Here is a 24,961-nt window from a genome sequence, read left to right on the forward strand (position 1 = left end):
AAAATAAATAGAAATCAAATGACCATTATCCATTTTCAAGGCACATAAATCTGAACCCTTACGTTTGCATGCACAAATGGTTCTTGTGACTTGTAAATCCAAGTCGTAGTTGATACACAGGGTTCTTTCTGGAACATAAACTCTACATATGTTTTTGAATGGCATAGATGCGTGTTTGTTTTAAAAATGTGAAAATATAGTTCCAGAACCAAAGATGAAGCACAAAAATCACGTTGACAACTTCTGCTGCAGCGATGGTGTTGGTGCCTGTCAATTTGTAAATGCTGGCCTTATGCGTTTTCCGTTATTTTCATTTTCTCCCTTTCAAAGACATAATCTAGTGTTGATCTGATGCATACACGTAATGGTCGAACTTAAGCTTTTTGTATGGAAAAATCTATTCTAATCTAGTTTGTGATTGCAGTGTAGGTAGGCTGGCAGAACAACTCAATAAACTAAGTCACACCAGAACAAGGGTGCAAAAATATTTATTGCTAATAAACCTTTAGTCAGTTGGTGTACATTTGCTGTATATTTACAATAATAGAGTACAGAGGAATGGGCATGTGAGACAACAATCCAAAACATTTAAATAAATACAAAGGGACTGCCACTGAACAAGACTACAAACATAACCACCTCCAACAACTCCTATACAGCTGACCCAATGATTGCAGCAAGAAAAAAAAAAGTCTATATAAATTTTCATATATATATTTATATTATAATCAGTGAATCAGATACATATGCATTCAGCAGTCAACCTTTTCATGGATAATCTAAAATGGGTGAATTTAAGACATCTATGATGATCACCACATAGAAGCAAACAGCCAATGAAGCGACATCCAATGCGGCAGACCGTTTGCAGGCAAACATTTTCATCTCACGGTTTATTGAGTGACACTGTCATCTGCGCTGAAATGATAACGGAGCAGTGCTGGGGGTTCTCAACATGTGCATGCCGACCACGCCTAGCATAATGTGCAGGCATGAAGGCCAAACTAATTCCTCAGGTTGGTTATGCAAGTCATTATTCGATCATTAACATGTAGCTGTTGTGTGTAGCCATTAAACATCACAGTTATTCCTTTGGCTAGCAACACAGTCTACAGAGTTAAAACAGTAGCTTACACAGTCAGGGTTTTAGTGTATGCATGATAGATGCTCAATTAAAAACAGTACACAATATTTACAGTAAGATTTTAACAATAAAAAACAAAATGTCACAGTAACTGAAGTGCATGGAATGCGGACACTATAGACATGAAATTCAAACTTCATACCATGATTTTTTTTCAATAATATATGACTTGTGTTTTGTGACCAGTGTGTAGTGTTTCTAAATAAGTAATTACAGAGCTAAAATATAGTGGGCCTCTAAACATGCAGCAAGTTAGGCAGGCCATTAACGTGTCAATGTCAGAACTCCTTAGTGTCTTTGTTTTCAAACAGGTGGAGTCTCTGTTCAGCTGTCAGTCCTTCCTTTAGACTCTGGAGAAAGACAACATAAGAGAAAGACAACAGGGAATTAAGACTGATCAGAGAACATAACATCTTTGCCTTGATAGAGCCATGTCATTCTTTAGCAGGCAGTGGAGGTCAAGTGCTTCACAACAGTGCTTATCTATTGTTAACACATGCTTAAAAATCCACAACATGGGTGAATGCATTCATCTGAACAGTGCAGTGAGATGAGTAAAACCCAAAGACAAAACTTCACTAAGCCTTCTACACTCCATGTGGCACTTGGATAATCTATAAGTCATAATGTAAACTGGTAAAAAATAATAATAATAATAATTGGTATGAGTGAGTAATGTGATTGGACAATCAAATTGTATTGAGAGCCATACCAACCACGTAAATACCCCAAACTTACAACTACATCAGGGGTGGGCAACTTTGATGATGGAGAGGGCCACTATATTTCCACACTCACTCCAGAGGGCCACATTTCATATACTGTAAAGAAACCTCTTATCTCCGTATTTTAATTAATGCCCTACTTCGTCATTCTATGTCACACTCTAAAGTAGCAAAAATAGCCGATCTACAAGCTCAAAACGTGTCGCAGTGCGACGCGTTATGAGCTTGTAGATCTGCTATTTTTGCATTTTTTTAAATTGAAATCCTGAATAATCTTTTGCTATTTTTTTATTGGAATCCTGAAAAGTAACATTTTTATTTAATTAGGGTTAGTGCATTTAGTTATACTTATGTTAACTTTATGAACTTAAATACAAATACATTGGACATAAAAAAGACAATAACATTTTAATACTAGTCATTAAGCTACTAATATAGACTGAAGTAATTAAAGCGGGTCATGTTTGCATGTTTGGAATTGTAACAGCTGAAATCAATAATATATCAGTATTCCGATATTAACCTGCGGGCCGCATTAAGTGAAGGTGGGGGCCCCCGGGCCGCCAGTTGCCCATGTATGAACTACATGAAAGATATCTATGCTCTGTGGGAGCTTGAACGCAATTTCTTCTCATCAGCTTGCACCTGGGACGTAGGGGGGGATTTGTGTTTTAACAATGTTGAAATAGTGACACTGTCAGAGCCACACACAGTGCTTTAAGAGGTGAAGGACAACAGGAAGTGGTTGACACTGGTGGAGGGGTCCGGTTGGTTTACCTAAAAAGGAGAAGGGTAGAAGGCCTAAACGTCTTCAGCAGCCCTAACTGTCCCAGGGCATGTCACGATTCACAGACTGAGGACAGAAGGGGGGAAAAGAACAAAACACACCAGCAAGCGTGTGTTAAGCAACTACAGTGTTACTGGTGCAACAGTCCATAATTATAAAAAGGTGCAGTGTTATATGGTCATTTTAAGTTGTGTGTGTGCAACTTGGCGATGATATTGCCATAATATGTGACGCACCATTCAATAATACAGGCAATTAAACAATTGACCTGTAGATGGCAGTATGGCATGCTACATCACTTGTTTGTTGTATTTAACTCACTAAATCCTGCTGTTATGAGAGACCTCTACTGGCTAAATTAATCACTGTTCAAAAAAGACAATTGTTTCAGCAATCCAGTTTAATGAAGATAACATTCTAATAGAAAGGAAACGGCTACAGTGGACGGGTTTGAGGACTAGTAATGGCCTCCTGGTGTTCGGGAACCTACCTTTGACCTCATGGTGCGCTCAGAGCGTTTAGCTGCAGCAGCTGCCATCTTGAGGATGTCTGGGTTGCTTTTGGACTTCATTATATCTAGTGAAGACAATGGACACTTAAATAGCACGGTGCTTCTGCCAAGTGAAGACGAGACAAGAGCATTTTTCTGCATTATAGTGTAATGGCAAGCATTTTGATTTGCATGTGTGAACGTTTCCCTACCGTATCCTCCTTTCTCCACCTCCTCTAGTGAAGGCTCCCCCAGTGCCTCGTGGGCCAGCTGCAGCTGGTCTCTGAGCCGCCCTAGATCCCGCTCGGCTTTGGCCTTGACAATGCTCAGCTCTGTATAGATGTCCTTATACTTATCAGTTGAATATTTCTTGTCCTGTGCACGCACACACACACACACACACACACACACACACACATACAATTTAAGATCTCGGATGAAAGGTCACTTAAGTATTATATGCATCGTCTACCCTTTACTTCGTTAAAGTTTCCCCCAACAGTGCCTAAGAACTATGGGGATTTTCATCCTGAAGTGCCTGAGAAGGAAGCCACTTAGTTGAGCTTGTGCTCAAATTAAGAGAAACCTACTCTTTGGGCAGACTGGAGTTCATCTTTCAGTGAGTTGATTTCCTGCTTCAGGTACTGGACCTCAGATTCCTTCACCCTCAGCATCACCTGGCATGTGGAAAAGACATGTAACTTAATACTGAGTAACTATGTTATTAACCTCCATATATCAGATTACAGACACCAAAATAACAGACGCTCACAGTAATTGTAGAAACTCTTTCATTACACCACTTTCAAGGATTACAGTAAATTTACATTTGCCACTATTAGTGTCAATACGGTTGTCTTGGATATACACAGAGAGAACCTTTTTTTCCATAATGTACACTTTAAAAAAAAACATTTCAAGAGTAAAAAGTGAGGGTACCTCCAACTCGTAGAGCTCCTTGCCCTGTATGGTGATGCCCGAGTCTTTCTCCTCGCTGGTCATGGAGCGCATCTTTGTGATCTCTGCTGCCAAACGGTTGTTCAGCTCCTAGAAACACAAACAACTACCGTCTTAGTTCAATAGGCAAAGGAAAGCTTCAGCACCAGGGAACCTTGACATGATGCATGTACATGTGTATGTACATGCATCAGATAAATGTCGAGGCTAGCAAGTAATGGTTTTCCTCAGGGGGAATGCGTGTGAGCAGCCATGTTGCGTGTGAGCAGCTGTGTTGTACAGTATGTGTGGAGTGTACTGTATCTCCGCACCTGATTGTGTGCATTGAGCTCCTGGTTCTCTCTCTGACACTGCCTGAGGGCCTGCCTCTCGGCCTCCAGTGCCTGGGCCAGGTGGGCGTTCTCCAGGCACTTCTGGGAATACTGCTCCGACAGCACCTCGATCTCCCGCTGGAACGAACACAGCTCCTCTCTGAAACACAACACGATAAGACACCAACGTTCAGAGAGTTCAAACAAAGCTACAGCAACATAAACTATGAATAATAAATCCTCTGGCCTGCCTTTGCTTTAGTTCACACTTTGAGCCTGAATGAGGTTGATTGATGTCTGATTAGAAGCATACAGTGGGACCGAATGGCAGAGCAATACAGAGAAATGACAGAGAAATACAATGCCCCACAGACCAGACTGGAGTCCGGTCTGTGGGACATTGTAATTCCATGTTTGGCAGGGTCATATTTTGCTACCTCAGTCACCTGTTGCCTTGGTTACAGCTGGCAAGCAGCGGACAAGGAGACCTTCTGCCCGGTTACTATTCAGACGTAGACAGCTTTCGGTTAAGTTTCACAAAGCCGGATCAGTAAGTTAGCCCAGAAAACGCAGACAAACAATGGTTCTGGTTCGAAGAAAGGGCTTCACTAAAAAAACAGGCTGTTGAGAATATTAGGGCTTTTACAACTATATTTCATGATTACGGATCGTGGTAAACGTTATTGTAAATTAGGGAAACTCACGGAATAGTTTCCTTATTAAAAACTAATTTCCATGGACTTGACCTTAATGAATGCTCAAGTTTTCTGATGGGAATCTCATGTGGCAGGTCTCAACACCTGCAGCTCCCCAGGTGATGTGGTGTGATGTGTCATAGCATGCAGAGGACAGGCAGGTGAGAAGTCAACACCCAGTATGTCTGTCTGCTCATGTCGCAACTAGACATATGGAACAGCAGAAGAAACTGGGACTATTAACATCTTTATTATTGCCAAATTCAAATTAAACAAGTCATCCTTTAAATAAGCAAACGCAAGAGGAACCAGACTCAAACACACTATCAAAAATACAACGGCAGATGTGTTGAAAAAACTTTCAGGGGCCTGATTACATCAGCAGGAGTAACAATCTAAGGACCACTCACCACCACAACATCCCAGTTAAAATGAGTTTAACTTCAAAAGATACTAGCACAGCATTTTTACACTGAGCCCCATGATCAACAATGGGTGTGTATCCTACCATAGGATACAGTACTGGAGCAGTGAAGGAAGCAAGCTTACTCGTGCTGTCTGCGAATCTCCTCTATGTCTGCGTTCTCCGTGTTGTTGTTAGCCTTGCGGGCCTTGTCCAGCTCCTTCTCCAGCTCCGACCGGTGGGCATTCTTCATTGCTTCAATTGCTATGGCAACAGCAAAAACAAAGGGCTTTATTGAGTGGAGAACCTGCAAACTCTTAAATGCTGTGTAACCACTTTCACCACAGAGCATAATAACCCCATGCCAATGAGTCCAATGATAAAAAAACTAAAGAGGCAAGAAGATCATGTGCTGTATGCAAAGTGAAATCACATTATTTACCAGTCTGTAATTCCTTCAGATATGTACTGTCTTAAGTAAGATCGGTTCTTTATCCCAGGTTCTATTTACCAGATATGGTTGCTGCCGTCTCCTCAGCAAGCAACCTCTCTTTTTCCTCATGGAGATTCTCCAACTCTCTCTGGTGCTTCTTCTGTAGCTCATCTATCACCCTCTGGTGCGACTCCTCCATGGCAGCAAAGCCCCGCTCACAGGTGGCCTACAATACATAGGAGGGTTCAGAGAAAACAGTTGAGCATACAGGTCATCTGTGACGGGACCAAGAGGTTCTCCTGACCAATGTGAGCTGGGATGGAAAACCCCCTGGGCCCCACATAGAAGTTATTGCTGATCATCATCCGTTTAATAACAAGCTACAGCCTGTTAGCCACGAGCAAGATGAGCCTGTATGAGTACAAGAGAGGTTAAGAGAAAGGCACAGAATACATCGAAGGAACGCGTAAGCAGTGAGAGAGGTGGGTAATACAAGTGCCTTTAAACCCTATGCACCTAAAGACCATTAATCCACTGACAAGTTTGCTTCTGAACATGCTCACAGAATGAAAAAAAGAAACGAGTTCAAGTCTGGTTGAAAACGTGTATACAACATAATCTGTGCTTGGTCAAAATCTTTGATGGAACGCAGGATTAAGCCTTGGCCATAACAAAATGATTAATAGTGTGTGTGTGTGTGGGGGGGGGGTGGGGGTTGGTGTCAGATGCCTCTGGTAACAGACGCATGGTCGGCATGAGGTATTTTTGGTCTGCCCGTCTGTGTCGAATTATGCAATACTGGCAAGTTTGTATTTACACCTTTGGGTGGTATGGAGAAGGGGGAGGGTGAAGGTAATCCTAATCAACACGCTTTTAGAAAAGAGCCATTCACAGTGCTATTATAATTACAGTGCATGTTTCCACAAGAGGAGATTTGAATGGCCTTCCGACTGGCTTGACCCCAAACCTAGGCCTACATCCGTCCTCTATTCACTGCCGCTAATCTGAGGACCCAGTCAACGGTGGTGCCCTGGCCTGTGCCCCTCCCTCTCTGCAGCAGTTAAACAGGCTGTAGCCCCAGTCTGTTTTCATAGGGATAAAAGTCCTGAGAACTGAGAGTAGTGCAGGAACTGACTGTGAGAGACTGAGTGAGCCAAGTCTCTCCCGCTGGGCATATGGAGACTCTCTGGTCTGACATCACAGCAAACAGCACCTGCACTTTGTTTACTGTTGATACAGATTTGGCTAGGAGTGTGTGTATGTGTGTGTATGTGTGTGCATGTGTACAAAAGCTCATATCCTGTTTGAGGAGTGCAATGGGATGGCTTCTGCTCAACCAATCCAGACTAAAATTATTTCCATACATTACAGAGTGAATGGAAGGAATCCATTGCGGTTCTTCTAAATCACAACAAACATGACTGACTGTATTAACCTTCAGCTCAATGCAATCAAATCAGTTGATACAATATTACTGATATTACTTCCACTAAGATGTCAGTGATTTTAATTGTAACATTAGAAAATGAAGACGCAAAAAGGTGAAGCCAAACCTAGTTCTGTAGGTGGACAGAAACTAAGATAAATCCTCTCATCTATTTGTAAAAAAAAAGAAAAGAAAAAAACTCTATACTATATGAATATTATTCAAGACAGTTCAATTAATTTCATATTAATCAGAGCCAAGAAGGGTGAAATGTTAAAGTTAACACAGATAAAGGAAAAGAGATTGGACCCATGCATTGTCTGTTTGAATAAAGGCTAAAGACATAACTAATTTCCAAAACCATGATTTAAAATGTCTAAATGAATTCATTTAAATAAAAGAAAAAAGGGTCAACCTCTTTGCCAATACCAGAGTAAAAATTGGATTAATAAGCACACTGGACTAACACAAGAGGAACTCATTTCATAATAATAGCCTCAAATGACTGGGTCCACCAAAAGTGTGTGACAACATCTTACAGCTTCAAAATGATCAGATGGCTAATATCAAATCTTAGTTACTTGACACTCGAGTAATCAAGAAACTGCAGTGCTAAAACGTCCACAAAATGGGTTCCTCAGTACACAACAACTGCAGCTTTAACGATCACATGCACTCAAGAGAGGGTTAGTGATCATGCAACATGGAGGAAAACTGGTTTACAGAACGTAGAGCGGGAGTGAGGTGGGCGAGGTTAGGAAGGCAGGGTAAGGGGATGGGGGTTCTGGGGTTTGCCACAAGGGAACACAAGGCATCACGGATGGAGGACGGCAAGGACAGGGATGCTGCCACCTTCAGATTCTCCAGGTCTTTGTCATATTTCAGCCGCAGTGTCGTCGTGCCGCCCAGCTGTTCGCGTCGCCTCATCTCTTCAGTCATGACTGAGACCTGGGTCACCAGCTCCTGGATACGCTCCTTGAGGGTCGATGCTGGGGGTAGAGCGGGATGCGTGGCATCGTCCCTGACCACATCAGACGCACCTGGGCTTGCTGGAGTCACTATGCGTCTCAGCTCCTCCATTTCGCGCTCAAACGTCTCTAGGAGAACACTCCTTTCCAGCTCATGCTTCTTCGACAGGTTCTCCATGCAGGTGGTGAGTGAGTCTATCTCTTTGATGTTTTCTTCGGAACGGAGGCGGAGCACCTCACCGGCCTTAGCAACTTCCTGCCTCAGCTTTTCTGCTTCCTGCTCATATGCATCCTTGACCTCCCGCAGCTCCTTCCTGTGTCTGGCTATCATGTCTTGAAGTTCAATGGCTTTATCCAGTGAGTCTATAGGCTGTCCTTCAATCTGAATGTGAGTTAGTGACCCTGTGTCCCTTCTCACTGTTGCTTCAGATAGCCGATTCTGAAGATCTGCCAGTTGGCATTGTAGATCTCGTGTGAGCTCTCTCAGTTTAGGACAGCTCGCACAGTCCATGCTGCCATTCTGAATTTGTGCCTGCTTTTGCTGTAGCTCTGCGTTATGTTCATACTTCAGTCTAATGCTGACATAAGACAAGTGCGCTTCTCTAAAGGCATCTAAAATATATTCACGACAGTGTTTCTGTTGATCAACGGAGTTGAAACTAGCTAGAATAACAGACAGGAGCTTGTCATCTTTTTTTGACTTCAAAGTGGAGATTATTTGCTTTAGTAAATAAACCTTCTCTTCCAAGATCTCTCTAAGGTCAGCCAGAATGAGAGCGTTCGTTTCATTATTGAGCCAACTATACATGTCCGAGAGGCTTGATTCCGTCACAAACACCTCGCTATCAACTTCCATCTTTGCTTGCGGACAAATCCTTCTAATCAAAAGCAACATGCTCCTCTCCGCCGTCATACGTTCTGCCAAAAGCCTCTCAAAGCTTTTTGTATTTCCTGTCTCATCTTCTGGTCTCTCTTCAGTAATACTCAACAGCTGGCTCCAGAACTCTGCCTCTAATACTAATCGCTTCATAACTTTCTGACTCACGTTAAATGACGCCACGTTAGGACATCCAAGGTATTCTGTGATAAGTAAAGTGCTTTTCAAATCACTGAGTAGTTTCTCTACACTGACGTCTACCTTCGATAACATCTGCAATACCCGATTAAGTGCCTGAGCCTTCAACTCAAACTCTCTGACTACTTGCTTAATTAGTCCTTCTTGTGCATCCTGCCTCTCACCCACATGAATTACCCGTTCAACCCGTGCACCAACAAGCATCTTTTCTTCCGTACCTGCAGTCATCTCTAACCCCAACTTATCTTTTAACATCCGTAGTTCATTTTCTGCCTCTATTAACTTCTGACTATTGATTCTCTCTGATTCCTGGATTCTAGTGATTAGTTCACTGGTCTGTGCTTCGAGTTCTAAATAGCGCTGCTCCGTGGTCTGCAGGGCTGCCTCTCTTTCAAGCAACTTTGCCTCGGAGGCTTCAAGCAGCTCCCTGAGACGCTCTTTCTCTGATAGCGTCTCGTCATCGTCATTATTCGCCAACTGGAATCCCAGACCTTTCAACGTGGCTTCCTTCAACTGCAGTTTCTTCTCCGTGTCCTTCAGGCTGTTCCCCAGCTCCTCTAATGTCACCAGAGCTTCATGGAGCCTCAGAGACTTGTCGTTTAGCTCTCTCTCGTAATACTCCCTGTCGATGGCGTTGGCTTGGTTCTCTGCCAGTTGAGCCTTGACTCTATTCAGCTCCTCCATGATGAGGTAGTGCTGTTTGCTGCCCTGCAGGTCAACCAACTCGGCTTTCAGCCTGTCTATCTCTCTGTCGGCTTCAGTCAGCTGGTTCAACATTTCTTGATATCTTTGGTTCAGTGCCCCATTCTCGCTGGACAACAGCTCAACCCTCTGGGACAGCATTGCTACCGTCACCTCATTCATTTCCGAATGGTCTTCGATTTTCGAGATAGGACAGTATGGGTTTTTTAAGCTTTCCAACTTTTGCCTCTGAACCTTCCCTACCATATCTTCCATGGTTAGCAGACGGGTTTCGTAGCTGCGGATGCAATCTCCTGCCCTGGCTAAGCTCTTCTTTATGGTCTCATTCTCTACCTCCTGTTGATATTTCCAGGTCTCCAAGAGATTATGGATGCTATTTTGTTCCATTACCTCCTGGCTGCAACTGTGTGACTGTAATAAGTTCACCAAACCCTTAAGAGTCAGAGGGTTGCCAGATATCAAGTCCTCTAGCTCCTGAATGCTCTCTGTGCTATCATGGAGAAGGAGGCTAACTGTCTTTTGGATAGGTTCTGGGGGAGGGCTTTCCAGAGTGTGTGTTTGTGGGGGTTCAGAAAGATAAGGTTCCGTGATGGAGAGGTGAGAAAGTGAGAGGCCAAGCTGTGCCTGCATATTGCGCTTTTTCAGTTCTTGCAGCTGCAGGAGCTCTTTGGTCTCCTGGTACTTCTTTGTCAAGCTCTGTGCTTGAGAACTAACCAGTTCCGGCCTCTTCGTCTGGGGCGTCACATCAGCCTCCAGAGCTGGGTGCTCCAGCTTGGAAAAGGGGACCAGACAGTTGGTTAACACATAGCAGGGGACACACAAGCTTGCTAATTGTTTCAAGGGTCAACTAATCAATTATTTCCCCCATTTTCCCTCTAAAATCTGACATTGAATTAAACATTCCCAAATGATATGTTTAACTTCAAATTATGTTGTTGAACAGTAATGATAAAAACATTATCATTCCAATTTAATTAGGCCTAAACGATGTGAATTGAAAGCATAGAAAAGAGATTTAATGGCCGGGGTTAGTTAATCACGACAGAGCATGCACATTAAATGGTTAAAGGTTATTTCATGGGGTAAGTGATGCAGAATTAGTTTCAGCTGGATGGTTTACTGAGGGATGAGGGATGGAAGAACAGAAGACCAAGTCCAACAAAATACGTACATACATTTTCAGTTCTTTGCACCACTCATTCACTTTCACTAAACATAATTGTTTGTGGAGATGTTGGATTTCTGGTGTACCCAACTAAAGCATAACTTAGAAATGCAATTCTCCTCAAATGTAATTGGTAAGATTTCACCACAACCTTGAAAAACACTGGAATGTAATAGTTCTGAAACAAGACAAAAGATTTACATATTTTCATAAGATTTACAAACATATTCTAAAGATTTAAAGAAACTCATGGAAAAGTATCAGCACATTTTTTATAACATGTCTGAACGTCTATCTACTTAGTCCCCAAGTAAACACAAATCACTTTTAAACGTCACAAACCTAGAAACATATCCACGCGCACAAGGTCAAAGGGATTCGACCGACAAAATTAAATTAAGCCACTGCATGGCTGATGACATTTGTTAAAAAAAAAGGATGGTCTATAGTAGTTAAAAGAAAATGAAATTCTGACTTTCATGCAAATAATTAGACAAGCTGAGAGGTTATTTATTTTCAAGCCAAACATTTTAATAGGCGAAAAGTATAATGCCACTAATAATGACCACCACAACGGTGGTGTTATTTGGTCCATAATCAATCGAATTATTTATTATTTATTCATCATATTAACTTCTAGCATAAGTTCATAAACTCTATCCTACACAAGCCTATCCATCACATAAATAAGAGATACGCTAGTAGAAGCCAAAGTAGTAATAAGATCTCCATGTTTTTCTTCACATGCAATGAACTCATGCAAAGGGCACATACAGTATCTGTAGCCGTTTTGTAGCATCGAGGTCAGTCAGTTTGATGTTTTTCTTACCATAAAATATACAACATGCAAAGATTTGTTACAAAATGGAAGGAAAATGCTGCTCAGTTCCGAACGTATGCATGAAACCCAACAGCAGGCCTTTTTTTAAAGACGGCACAGTATATAATGCAGTACAGCACTGAATACATAGCGACTAGTTATCTGATGACTCACCGGGGAGATGTAGCCCGAGCGGATGTCCTGCTCTCTCTCCAGGGCCGTTCTCAGCTGGGTTTCCAAGTCCTGCTTGTGCTGGTTGGAGTCGACCAGCTGCTGGTGACAGCTGCCCAGTTGCGTCTTCAGCTCTTCTACCTGGAAAGGTGGGCGACAGGGCGAGCCATACAAAAATGTCAGTAACAGAAAATTGTTAAATTGAGCTTGGTTCCCCGTTTTCCACAGATTCTGCTACTCTCGGTATAAACATACCCCTTTCTTGTAACTTTCCAACAGTTTCTCCAAATCGGCTGCCTCTTTGTGCACAGTTGAGGGCAGCGGAACTCTCCTCTCGTCCCGTATGGGCGTCTTCTCCACCTGTTGCCAGTGCTGTTCGATCACCTCCTCCACCTGCTGCTGCGTCTCCACGGCTAAGGGACCTCCCGCGTCGAGCTCCGTGCGTCCATCGCCCCCTCCACTCTCACAGTCCATCCTCCCTCCCTCGACAACGGCCGGGGGCTCCGCACTTGTGCCGGTCACAGACTCGTACCTCTTTCGCCTCTCTTCCCGTCTGCGAGTCCGGTCGAGGTCTCCGAGGTCTGCCTGCAGGCCTTCGGCCTCCTGGGCCCGCTGGTGGGCCAGAGCCTGGGCGATGGGTCGGAACTCTGCCCAGTCGAAGGTCTTCGAGCGACCTTCCTTTCTGCGCTCGCGGGCCCGGCTCTTCTTGACGCCCGCCGCGGGGTCTCGCTCCGTGGACGAGACCTCAGAGTCCTGGGTGACATCTGGTCTAACCAGACCCTCCAGTGCAGCCTCAGTCGAGCTAAAGGCAGCAAAATAAACTTTAAAAAGGTATACTGAAATACTCAATAGCCTCTGTGCCCAGATCCAACACCAGGGGTCTTCAACAGGGGGTCTGGGACCCCTAGGGGGTCCTCAGATTTACTACAGGGGGTCCGCCAAATCTTTGTGTGATATGATTTTTTTTCCCCCTTAACTACTTCTCCCTTTTCTGAGGAGAACTTAAGCCAAAAATAGCCGATCTACAAGCTCACAACGCCTCACGCTGCAAGGCGTTGTGAGCTTGTAGATCGGCTATTTCTGGCAAAGAGGTATAGGTGTAGAGGGAAAAAAGGGCAGACCAAGTCCAAAAAAAAGAGTCTAATCTGAAACACAATTTTATACAATATAGAGGGGGGTCCCTGCTTCATCTCTCTCTCAGCTAGGGGGTCCTTGGCCAGAAAACATTGAAGACCCCTGAATTAAACAATAGAACACGAGAGGAAGTGTGTTATGGTGAATAACATCACGGCTGTGATGTTATTCACCACCAAATGCAATTGTACTATTGCTGCTATACGAATATTTATTTAAATCCATATCCGATATGGTGCTGCGAATGAAACACTGAGATCAAGGTTTTATGAAGAATTTAATCTGCTGTTTACAGTATGCGTTGCTAAGCAACTCATATTAAGATTTGTCAAACTGACCTTGCCACATCAGGAGCGGTGGAGGGTCTCACATTCTTCATGACCGCCTGGATCCAATTCCTCCGTATACCTGCCGTCATGGCTGACAGAGTGTGCATGCCCTCCTGGGTCTGAACATTGACAGTCAGTATGAAATGCATAAGATGATCACTCGGGGCTCAACGGACAAACATATGTATAGATATGCTAAAAATAACAACAAAATGTCTATCATATAAGAAAGGAGTTGTCCCTCACATGTATTTGGAAACCATAGTTGCGTTGCGCCTGGTACTCCGTGACATTGTAGCAAGTAGACAGGTCGATCTCACCATCCAGATCAGAAGCCTGAGGTGACACAAACATGAAATGTGACAAACATGAAATGTAACAATTGCCAAGATTAGGAAAAATGATTGGCAAGATTATAATGGAAAAAGAAAAAAAATAAGCTGTGTCACCTCTTCAGCGATGGAGTCCTTGTAGTATCGCAGGCTGTGATCTGTCAGCACAAACCAATATTTTTTCCACTGCAGGGTGGAGAGGGGTGAAAGAGGAAAGGCAGGTTACACAAAGTTCAAAGACAGAATCATGTCAAAGCAATAGACCGCATCGCAGAAGAACATAAAACTGCCAACTAGACTAATGAGAAACTGACGAGATATTTGAGAAATGAGAGTTTGTTCACGTGTATAACCGCAATATTCCCTCAGTCGGTAAAAGCTGCTACGAGATGCAGGAGTTTTTGTAGCTCCTGACACCCATCTCCCTGTCCATATGTTGTGTAAAAATGCATGTGCAAAGCCCTTGGGTCCCAGCTCGCTCTTTTAACTGTCCTCATTGAAGCTCTGACATCAAAGTCTGACCAGCCCTCTGTAAAGGCCATATAATGGTACAGACATTCTGAGGTGCTTGGGCGGACATTTCAGATGTCGTTTGAACTAGCCACGAGTCCCTTCTTTGATGACTCCATCACTTAAATTCAAATAACTTTTCAGTACCTTTCTTAGAGGAGTCAATCGCTTCAATTCAAATGACTACTGATTCAATATCTTTCTTAGATGACTCCATCTCTTCAATTTAAGTGACTACCATTTCATTACCTGTCTTAGAACTGTTGACACAACGCTAATGCATTACATCACATTCAACACCTACCTAACCTTCAGTTAATCATTGGGTATTTTGCAAGTGCATTTTATCATATGAAAGAAACCCCCCGCACCCAATTGTTGCAATTGGCTGAGACACATGGACCAAAAGGAGCGCTCCCCACAATGTTGAGTGACGCGACTAAACCACACATGAAGCTGTCTGTAGGCTAACAAGCTCAGAAAGTACCTGGCTTTGCTCGTCCAACTTCATCATCCAACCCTTTTTGAAGTTCAGCAAATCCGGCTAAAAATAAGAAGCGGGAAAAAAAGGGATAGTGAGACACTGTACATCTGAATGAAAGTTAAAGTCTCTCTTAAAAGGACCATACCAGCATCAATACATGTTACGTATTCACATCATCAGTCATATATCGTATATAAACATTTCCCCGTTAATGTCTTAATTTGAGATTTCACACTTATTTATATTTTCTCCAAATTATATGCAGTTACATTAAGAGTATTTACATTACAATTGTACCAAACTTACCTGAAAAACTGAACAAACGTTGGCTAAACATCATTATATGATCAATAGGTAATAGATGTAGGGACTATTTCAGGCTAGACTTTCAAAATGATCCATTTGTGCTTTAATGCAGTATACACAACAATAACGTAACTTTAACACAATGATATTTGTCTCAGCAAGTTGATTTATAAAACTTGAATCCAATAGCTTCCTTGAGAATTAAACAAACTATGTCATGTATGTTTTGGAAAATGCTCGGTAGTAATGTTGAGTATGGTCCTTTACGACTAAAAACCTCTGTAGCACCATGTCATCATGCAAGACAAACTAATAGAATGTTAAAATGCTTGGTTTTAACTCATGTAGGCACTGAAACATAAGTAGACGATGAGTTCAGTCCACTTACCTGTGGCTGTGATACAATTATAAACACAATAAACATGAAACAGGGTATGAATTAGCCCAAACTATAGCAGACATTTGAGCTTTCTACACTTCAAGTCAAAAGGGCACACACCGTCAGCATTTAAAACGGGTGAACACAATAATTGTCAGGTCAGCAGCAGAGACAAACACATGCTCACTCAGCTGAGGGTAGAAGTTGACCCTACCAATGGCTCAGACAAATCTATTGGTTTGTTTTCAATATATGATCATCTTTAGATATGATCCGCTTGACAGGGGCAACTTCTGCCGATGTTGCTGCTGTTCTGTACTATGATAGCTGAGGTTGCAGCATCCGGTGCCCAGTTTTGTTGTAGTCTGCTGTGATTCCACACGGTGGGACAAAACACACGCGCACACATACACACACACACATGTGATCAGTGCCCTCAGGAAGCAGTGGTTAAGTTGTGACATACACACACACACTCTTTATTCTGTCGCTCTCCAAGTCTTCAAACAGACAGAGACACACAGACAGACGCAGACACACTTGGCAGAATGGGTGCTCCAAAATCACACAGATGATAAAAGGCTGCACACAGAGATAGCAGGAGGATAACCTGGACAGGAGAGGGAGAGGAGGGCGCTGTACTGCACCCTGCATCATGGACGACTGCCCTACAGATCCACACTCTCACACAACCACACCTACAGTAGGCCAAAGAAACACTAGCATTAGTCTGAAGTAGGTTCAGTCCACAGATAAGAAGTCTGGAACCTGCATTAGTGACAAATGCATCCTTATATCAGCTGACCCGACAGAGATACAGGCTAATGCATATGCTACACAGTCCCCATCTCATTTGCTTTGTTTTAACATAATTCATCTGAATTTGTTAATTGGATAATTAATAGTAGCAGTAAAAGACAGAAACAGAAACATTTCTCCAACCAGGCTAAGAAACGGCTTCCCAAGCAAAGCTGCCATAAATACAAAGGGCCAGCTTTGCTTTAAGAATGAAGTCTGGATCTACTGAAACCTTTCTCAATCTTTGATGTGTGCCATTCTGTTCTGATCTGTTAGCCAACCTCACTAGCCCTTCAACTAGGGGTGCAACAGCCGAGCTTGCAGATCAGCTATTCTTGCTATGTTTCCACAACAAAGAATAAAATAGGGGTTACGTGTTTACACAAACTAATCAATGTAGTTTTTTTTTTTTTTATCAGTTAAAACATTTTCATGTTGCATTTGTTGACATAACAATTGTGATTGTTCATTTAATCAAAAAAATAATTGAAGTAATCACTAAGAACATAATCGATAGTTAGAGCCCTACCTTCAACCCAACAACAACAACAACAAGAGCAACCCAATGACCTCCCTCAGCAACAGCCCTGGCATTGAATCTGACCATAGACTCTTCACAGCTTAGGAGAACAACAGAGGTATTGTCTAGAAAGGCACAGTCTACACCCATCAACACTAACACACACACGCAAACAACAGAAACACCTTGAGCAAATATCACCAGCTGATTACTAAGTTTATTCTGGACGAGTAGTGCTTTGCTTTCATCATGTGTTGTCAGATTAACGGTCTCCTCCAGTTTCCCACCAGGAAGTGCCACATGAACACCTCATTATCAGGTGACCAAGTCGGGGAATTCTGGAATCTGGATGCAACACAAACTGGACGATTTGTGATGTAATCACCACTCCGCCAATCAGAATTTTGCTTCAACACAAGTTAGCTGGCTTTGTTAAAGAAAATGTAATCTGCTGGTACAGTGGAAACTACTGAAAATACTACGTTTTTATGGCATGAAAGAATGATTTTAAACGTTTTCTCTGTTCTTATTATATCTTCTTATAACATCTCTTCTTCGAAGGAATAGAAAAGACTAGCCAAACAAATAGGGACATAATCAATCACCTCCATCTTTCAATTTTCAGAACATAAAGCAGACTAATGTGCCGGTATGATGTATTGCTGATTGAGGGAACTATGACCAAACACCATGAAAAACTCTATTACTATAATGCTGTCTTGACTCGTGCGAGACATTCCATTATTTAAAAGAAAAAGAAAAAGCGATGTAAATCCATACAGTCATTTTATATCCTGCCACCACAAGACTGGCCACTATGCTAATAGTAGCTTAATACAGGATCCGTCTGTATTAGTTACAAGAGACATTAAAAGGATCATGTGAACCATGATATACGTACAGAAGAGAACCTTGCTATACAAAGAGAGAGTAGGACAGAGACCACTTACTGTCATGACAGACTCACTGGTCCGTCGGTCCAGGGACTTTGCTCTCCTCAGTGGCGGGAGGGTGGAGGGGAAGTCCAGTCCCTGGCCATGTTTCTGCTCCTGGAGAACACACACACACACACACACACACACACACACTTTATGTCAGTGGTTCTCAAACATTTTCATGCCAAGGACCCCCAAATTGATATGCGTGTGGCCGTGGACCCCCATCTGAAAATATGTTGTACCACGGACCCCCAAAAGCAAAGATTTGTGTTAAAAATGTTCGCCTTTTAAAAATAGATTTAAAGATTTGCACACATTTTCAAGATAAAAAAAAAAAATGCAGATCTACAAGCTCATAGCGCGGCACTCGGTGCCACGCTACGAGCTTGTAGATCTGCTATTTTTGAATATCCAAACTATAAAATATGGATAAGGGGTTAAACTGATTGTGACGCTTTATTAACAAATTTTGCTGGAGACCCCCTGGTATCCCCCCAAGGACTCCTGGGGGTCCCCGGACCCCACTTTTAGAACCAATGCTTTATGTTATGTTTTTCTTTCTTTGCTCTTTGTTTTAATCATACGTTTTTTTTTTTTTATTCTGTGGGAATCAGATTCATCATAACAGATACAGGAAACGTCCTGCTTTCCAGAGACATCTGAAAAGCAGGAAGTAACGTAATGTGGGTCAGGGTCTGGGTGGGAAAGTGCGAAACCAGCCCTCAGTGCATACGAAAATATCATGACAGCCAATTCCCCCCACCCCCCCTTCCCCCCCCGTCAAACGTGCATGTTTTCTGAGGCTGAACTCGGCACGGCACCGCGCTGAACCAGAGAGAATGATAACACTGAATGCGCGCTGATAGCGTGAAGCAAAACAGGGTGTCTCTAACCGCAATCTGTGTATATAAAGAGGGAGTGTTGCGCGACTGGATGTTTGACAGCAACAGTGGAGATGGACAGAATTCCAACACGGGCACAGAGTACGTGCGTAATAACCAGTGTTGTGCCTTTATCTTTCATCTGGAGACAAAACACTCTGAGTGGTAAAAAAACACAAAAAGCGGTAAAGTCACTCGGCGTGATGTGAGGTGGTGAGATCAGTTCCCCTCAACATTCTGGTGGCAGTTCTCAATCTGTTTTTGACTTCTGACCCAATGTTGTGCATCCCTCTCGCTCTACTAAAGAGAGGGGGGTAAGTTTAAGCCGCTGTAGCTCGAGTGCAGCAGGGCTGGGTGGGAAAGGGAAGCGCAATCGCCAGGGGAATCCCGAAACAGAATGGAAACTGGAAATGAATACAGCACACGCTCCTGACCTATGACCTCCAACCAAAACAAAGGCAGGACAGAAAAGGGGGGGGGAGGGGTGTGGAGGGGTCTGCTGGAACGAGAGGAAAAACACAACACATGCTCGTGGGTCCAAAGCTAAGCTCACGTCTGCGTTCTGTTCCGCCATGTGATGTTGTTTAAAAAACACTGTTTACAAGTCCTTACCACATCCATTGTAAACTGCTGCACAATGCTGGCACTGTTAGCACGAACATGCAACCAAACACACACACACACACACACACACACACAGCAGCATTACCTCTCTGTGGAAGCGTCTGTGTTCGCTGCGGCCTTGTCTGGCTCCACCCCTCCCTGCTTCCTCCACCTCCATCCTCTCTGCATTCTCCAGCTCCAAGGCCTCCAACTTCTCAATCACGCCGGAGCGACTGGATCCAGGGAACACACAAACACACGTGCAAAGGTTAAACACCAAGCAGTTACAGCAAAGTGACCACAACAAACAGAAAAACTATGCAAGACGGAACAAGAGTGTCTAGACGTCATTAGGCCTGTCACAATTATTACATATAATCACAATTATTTTTCGCATTATTGTCATAATCATGTTGAAAAGTTTTCATATATTTAAAAAAAAATTCAAAAAGTGGAAAAAGCAGATCTACAAGCTGAAAACGTGTCGCATCTCCATGCGTTTTGAGCTTGTAGATCGGCTATTTCCACTATTAATGTAATTTTTTCTTCGTTTTTAAGTATAAAGTTATTTACATATTTGTCATATCTGCACTGTGCAACTTTTGTTTACGAAGCCGAAAAGCCAATAAGAAATGCAATTTTCATGTTCAACGAAAGAAACAATTAAATTGTTAATCGCAATTATTTGAGCGATAATTAATCGTCAAGTAAAATGTGATAATCGTGACAGCCCTAGATGTCATACAGTTCATAATACTGGTGCAATGCCTGTTTGGGGCGTGGCCGTTGTTGGGAATGTGTGCCCATTCGGAGCAGGCCGGGTATGGAGAACCGTTCATCTGATCCAACTTCACACACACACTGTACTTCCTTGGGACCATTCGCCAAGTATGACGTTGATTGGATTAACCCATTCAAACCGGGATCACAGCCGTGTAACCACTTTATCCATATTTTAATACTTTGGCTATTCAAAAATAGCAGATATACAAGCTCATAGTGCCGCGCTATGAGCTTGTAGATCTGCTATTTATTTATTTTTATCTTGAAAATGGGTGCAAATCTTTATATATATTTTTAAAGCAAATATTTTTAACTCAAAAAATGTCATGTCAAGGACCCCCAAAATGATATGTTTTTGTTCCCGGACCCCCCCATCTCAAAATATTTTGCTCCAGGGACCCTCAGAAGCATAGATTTGAGTTAAACATGTAGATATATTCAAAGATTTGCACACATTTTCACGATTTCTTTAAAAAAAATAGCAGATCTACAAGCTCATGTTAGTTTGTATAGCTGCTTTTTTGAACAGCCAAAGAAATCTAAAAAATGACACTGATGCTTTCCTAGTCTTAACGGGTTAAAGGCTCGAGATATATGAAGGACAATCATACATACAGACGTACATAGGTACAGTATATATACAGTGGTTTCTGGAATTTATAGATAAGATGACATACATACAGTATCAATCAAACAGACAATGGACAAGTCTGTTTATGGGGCAGCTTGGGTACGCCAAGGACGTATCCTATGGCAAGGTCAGCAGCACGGTGGTCAAACAATATTAGAAGGGGGGGGGGGGGGGGGCAGCCACAGCGCCAACGCCGGACTTTAAGATCACAGATGAGATAGTACCTTAATCTGTGTTGTATATCTGCAGACTTGCATAAACACAGCTCCAACAAATGAAATGGTACACTGCCGGCTTTGACACATTCCCACACATACAGCCTTTGTTAAAAGGCCAGTGGAATTCACTTTACACAGAGAGAGAGAGAGAGAGTGAGCGAGAAAGAGAGAGGCAGTGGGAAATATTAAATTACTCTTCTTTTTTTTGATGCTGCCCTTATTTGGGGATTCCTCAGCCATAGCCGGCCTCCTTAAAAGGCAACATGGGGAGAGAGAGAAGGAAGAGGACGGCTGAGGGGCATTTCAGTCACATGATCCACATGGCCGCCTCGCTGGCTAATTAACCCATTTAGACCGGGAACGCAGCTGTGTCATTTTAAGACTTTATTTATACAAGATATACAAGATATACAAGCTCATAGCGCTGCACCGAGTGCCACGCTATGAGCTTGTAGATCTGCTATTTTTGAAAAATCGTGGAAAGTGTGCGCAAATCTTTGAATATATATATTTTTAAAGCAAACATTTGTAACTAAAATCTTTGCTTCTGGGGATCTCTGGAACAACATATTTTGAGATATGTTTTACATATTATACATTTTATTTTTTTATTATATTTTTAAATTTTTTATGTAAAAAGAAAAAAACCATTAGGATTTAGAAAACATTTTTAGAATCTGCCTCAGGTCTTAATGGGTTAACCATATTCACACATCTGTCATTTTGCTGTTACATCATACTTCTACTCTTATGATGTAATGGCTGCCATGTGAACAAGATGTCTGTTCCTCTGAAAGCCTCTAACAGTCCAAATGGACCGGTTATCTGTTTTCAAGGCCAACTGTGTGTGTGTGCATTCTTTCTATTTTTCCCTCCCATCTCCTCCCTTTCTTTCGGAGCCGGGCTTGGATGTAGGGAATGGAGCAGCCAGGAAGCTGGCTCTGGGAGGAAAAAGATGACCCCCTCCCTCCCCCCCAACTTGTTTCGTTTGAAATGCTGCCCTCACTGGTGTGTGTATGACCTGTGACCTTTCCAAGAACAGCGCCCAGGGGCTGAGGGGCAGATTGCTGAATGGAAAAGTACAAAGCCAATATGTTTATACAGTGTGTGCTTACACAGAATATAAGCGCTGACCCCCCCCCAAAACTGGCAATATACAATTATTAGTAACAAATATGGTCCAAGAAATACACACACAGGAATATTCAAAGCAGAGCATCTCAAATCTCAGTCTGCGTCTCTTGTCTCCATAATCACCAAATACGGCATTTTCTCCACCCCTCCATCCATGGAAAATACACCGGTTCTGAGTGTGCATCAAAAGTGGTTAAGTATGTCGGTTAAGTGCGTCACAGGACTGTCTATGCGAGTGCATGCCTTTAAATGGATAAAGCCTAGTGCTCCACTGTCTCCAGACAGCAGGGAAGCTGGCATTCCAAAAAAGGCTGCCCGCTAACCTGGTTCACCAAGCTAAGGCTAAACCAGTGGTTGATTAACTGCTTTACCTGGCAGCATGGTTTAGACAGGCTGAATATGTCTTTAATATCTCTGCATGTCCAGGCCGTGTTCCACAGAAGGCTAAAGAACGCTTCTGTTTAACACATTGACCGCCAGAGGTTAATCTCATAATGTACTCACCAGTGCCAACGTTTTATTGTTGTTTTTTGTTTTTTTCACGTCGCCATAGACGTCGTTAAAATCCTTAAGATTGATCTGTGCACTGTTTGTAAACATCGCGGACATCTCCCTGTGTCTACCAGTCCAAACCACGTGTCAAACGGGGCATCCATTGTTGAGTTAGAACGGTTTATGTTAAACAGTGATCAGCGAGGAGAAAAACTACAATCGAAGAAAATGGCGTTTCAGTGTAGACTTTAGAATGGGAGCCGGCGTGATCGTCAAAACCGGATCCCAAATAATTCTGTTTCCGGTGGTGTTACAATGAAATGTGCCGTACCGGAAAATTGAAAAAAAAAAAAAAAATCGAAAAAAAGGAAAAAGCACCACAGCCCGTAGGCTACGGGATCGGCGGTTAAGCGTTGGATTTAACGGCCCGTAGAACTACGGGCCCGGCGGTCAATGTGTTAACCTATAAAAACAATGTTTCTACCGGCTGTATTGCACGCGTATGTGAAAATAATAAACACCTTGAACCTTGATTACTGGAGGAATGGGAAAGACATGTCAGAGAAACACAGAAAAGCAGACAACTAAACCCTGTACACTTCTTGACCGGGGTTTGTACTTGGCCTCCTCCTTTTTTCCCTCTACATCAAATCTCTGCCGAAAATGGCCAATCTATTGTAGATTGTCTATTTTCACTGAATGTTTGTCTATTTTCACTCAAAGTTCGCCCAGAATAGGGATGTTAGGTTTCATGTGGTTCAGATAAGAGACAAATGAGGGACACTGAAGGGACAGACGGGATGACAAAGCCAATGCAGACCCACTGACCTCCTCTCGGGACTGAGGACGGCCTCCCTCTCCTGCCTCTCGGGGCTCCTCAACCGGCTCCTCTTCTCGGCCTTCCTGGCCTCGGCCTCCAGGCGTCTGGAGCGAGTGGTTTCGTGGTGGCCGTGGGCCCCCCCCCGGTGGCCGGCCGGGTGGCTATCGGTGCTGGTCACGGTGCTGCCGCTGGCGTCCGAGTCCAGCGAGCTGACCGAGCCACTGATGTGCGAGCCGTTGGAGAGCAGCGAGCTGCCGGAGGGGAAGGGGTCGCTGGGGGCCGGGGAGATGCACCGCGGCACGCCGCCCAGGCTGGAGCAGGAGCCCGTAGGGGAGAGTAGGTCGTTGGGCACCGAGCCGTGGAGAGGCGGGCCACCGCGGTCCATCTCGTCGCCGTTCACGGAGCCAGTGTCCGAGCCGCGGCCCACAGAGGCAGAGTCAGCTAAACAAGGAAACAGGAAGTCACTCTACAGGCAACACACATTGATGTGATTATGTATTTGATTTAGTCTCTTCTCTGCTCAAATTCTGGGGGCGAGTTATCCGATTCCTCCCTACCAGCAGGGGGAACTGGAGATCCCAGAGGAGGCAGGTCAGCAGCAGACCATACAGCAGCCCCTTCAGCCTCTCTCTGGCTTAGCTCCTCCTGCCAGATAATGGAGCTAGAGTCTGGAACCTTCTCTGCTTCAGGGATACCCGAGCCCGTTACCGCAACCTTGGCTGGACCCGGCTCCTGGAAAAGAATAAATAAATGTCGATTAACACATTGACTGCCAATCACGTAGATCTACGCGAACCGCTTTAAAGCCGCCACGTGCCAATCGCGTAGATCTACGTGAAGTTTTTTTTTCTTTTTTTTTTTAATGTTTTTTTTTTCCAATTTCACCCAAAGACCAAGGAGATATGATTAGTTGAAGATCTAGACTCCTATCCACTTCCTTGTTAACTTAAAACTTAAAAATGCTGTATTTCGGCTCCTGAGCACTTTTTTTTTCCCAATGAAAAACTCTGGCACTGGCTAAAAAATTATGAAATAATTCTGGCAGTCAATGTGTTAAAGTAGAAATAAATAAAGTCAAATTTAATTGAAGAATGATAATGGACCCACATCACTCTTCCAGACATTACAAAGGTTGTCTTTCTAACTAATTTATTATCTTGTGTATGGTTCACGCTGTACTGAAGGTTACCTGGGAGGTAGTGGGCTCCACCTTGCGTTTTTTCTTCTGGTTCTGCTTATTGGTCCTGGGGTACACCACCAGCTGTTCACTCCACCTAAAGACAAACACGCAATGTGAATAGCATTACATTGTTCTCCAGGACTGCTAATAACCACATAAAAAGCCCTGGCACAGAGTCCGAAGCCATTTTTTCAGTTTTAAAGAAAATTTAAAAAAA

The 24,961-nt window shown here is 43.2% G+C and overlaps 1 protein-coding gene across 4 annotated transcripts in view; it reads right to left on the reverse strand.

Moving 5' to 3' along the window:
• Positions 1 to 472: 472 nt before the first annotated feature.
• LOC308105391 (myosin phosphatase Rho interacting protein) overlaps positions 473 to 24,961 on the reverse strand; it is a 38,907-nt gene continuing 14,418 nt past the window's right edge. Inside the window, exons 5-25 of one of the 4 annotated variants that reach the window (XM_080456084.1) lie at positions 24,754 to 24,838; positions 24,122 to 24,296; positions 23,573 to 24,005; positions 19,593 to 19,719; positions 18,015 to 18,113; positions 15,065 to 15,121; positions 14,185 to 14,253; positions 13,982 to 14,071; positions 13,745 to 13,854; positions 12,528 to 13,074; positions 12,276 to 12,413; positions 8,224 to 10,887; positions 6,024 to 6,171; positions 5,659 to 5,776; positions 4,415 to 4,574; positions 4,086 to 4,193; positions 3,737 to 3,823; positions 3,359 to 3,521; positions 3,147 to 3,232; positions 2,647 to 2,722; positions 473 to 1,494 (exon numbers count right to left, since the gene is read on the reverse strand). In XM_080456084.1, the coding sequence (XP_080312210.1) occupies positions 2,690 to 2,722; positions 3,147 to 3,232; positions 3,359 to 3,521; positions 3,737 to 3,823; positions 4,086 to 4,193; positions 4,415 to 4,574; positions 5,659 to 5,776; positions 6,024 to 6,171; positions 8,224 to 10,887; positions 12,276 to 12,413; positions 12,528 to 13,074; positions 13,745 to 13,854; positions 13,982 to 14,071; positions 14,185 to 14,253; positions 15,065 to 15,121; positions 18,015 to 18,113; positions 19,593 to 19,719; positions 23,573 to 24,005; positions 24,122 to 24,296; positions 24,754 to 24,838 (5,497 nt within the window). In that variant the 3' untranslated portion in view covers positions 473 to 1,494; positions 2,647 to 2,689. The remainder of the gene's footprint in view (positions 1,495 to 2,646; positions 2,723 to 3,146; positions 3,233 to 3,358; positions 3,522 to 3,736; positions 3,824 to 4,085; positions 4,194 to 4,414; positions 4,575 to 5,658; positions 5,777 to 6,023; positions 6,172 to 8,223; positions 10,888 to 12,275; positions 12,414 to 12,527; positions 13,075 to 13,744; positions 13,855 to 13,981; positions 14,072 to 14,184; positions 14,254 to 15,064; positions 15,122 to 18,014; positions 18,114 to 19,592; positions 19,720 to 23,572; positions 24,006 to 24,121; positions 24,297 to 24,753; positions 24,839 to 24,961) is intronic. The other 3 variants (XM_080456085.1, XM_080456083.1, XM_080456086.1) reach the window with 3 other exon arrangements.

Source organism: Gymnoscopelus braueri (assembly GCF_963280865.1).
Source record: "Gymnoscopelus braueri genome assembly, chromosome: 17".
NCBI lineage: Eukaryota > Metazoa > Chordata > Actinopteri > Myctophiformes > Myctophidae > Gymnoscopelus > Gymnoscopelus braueri.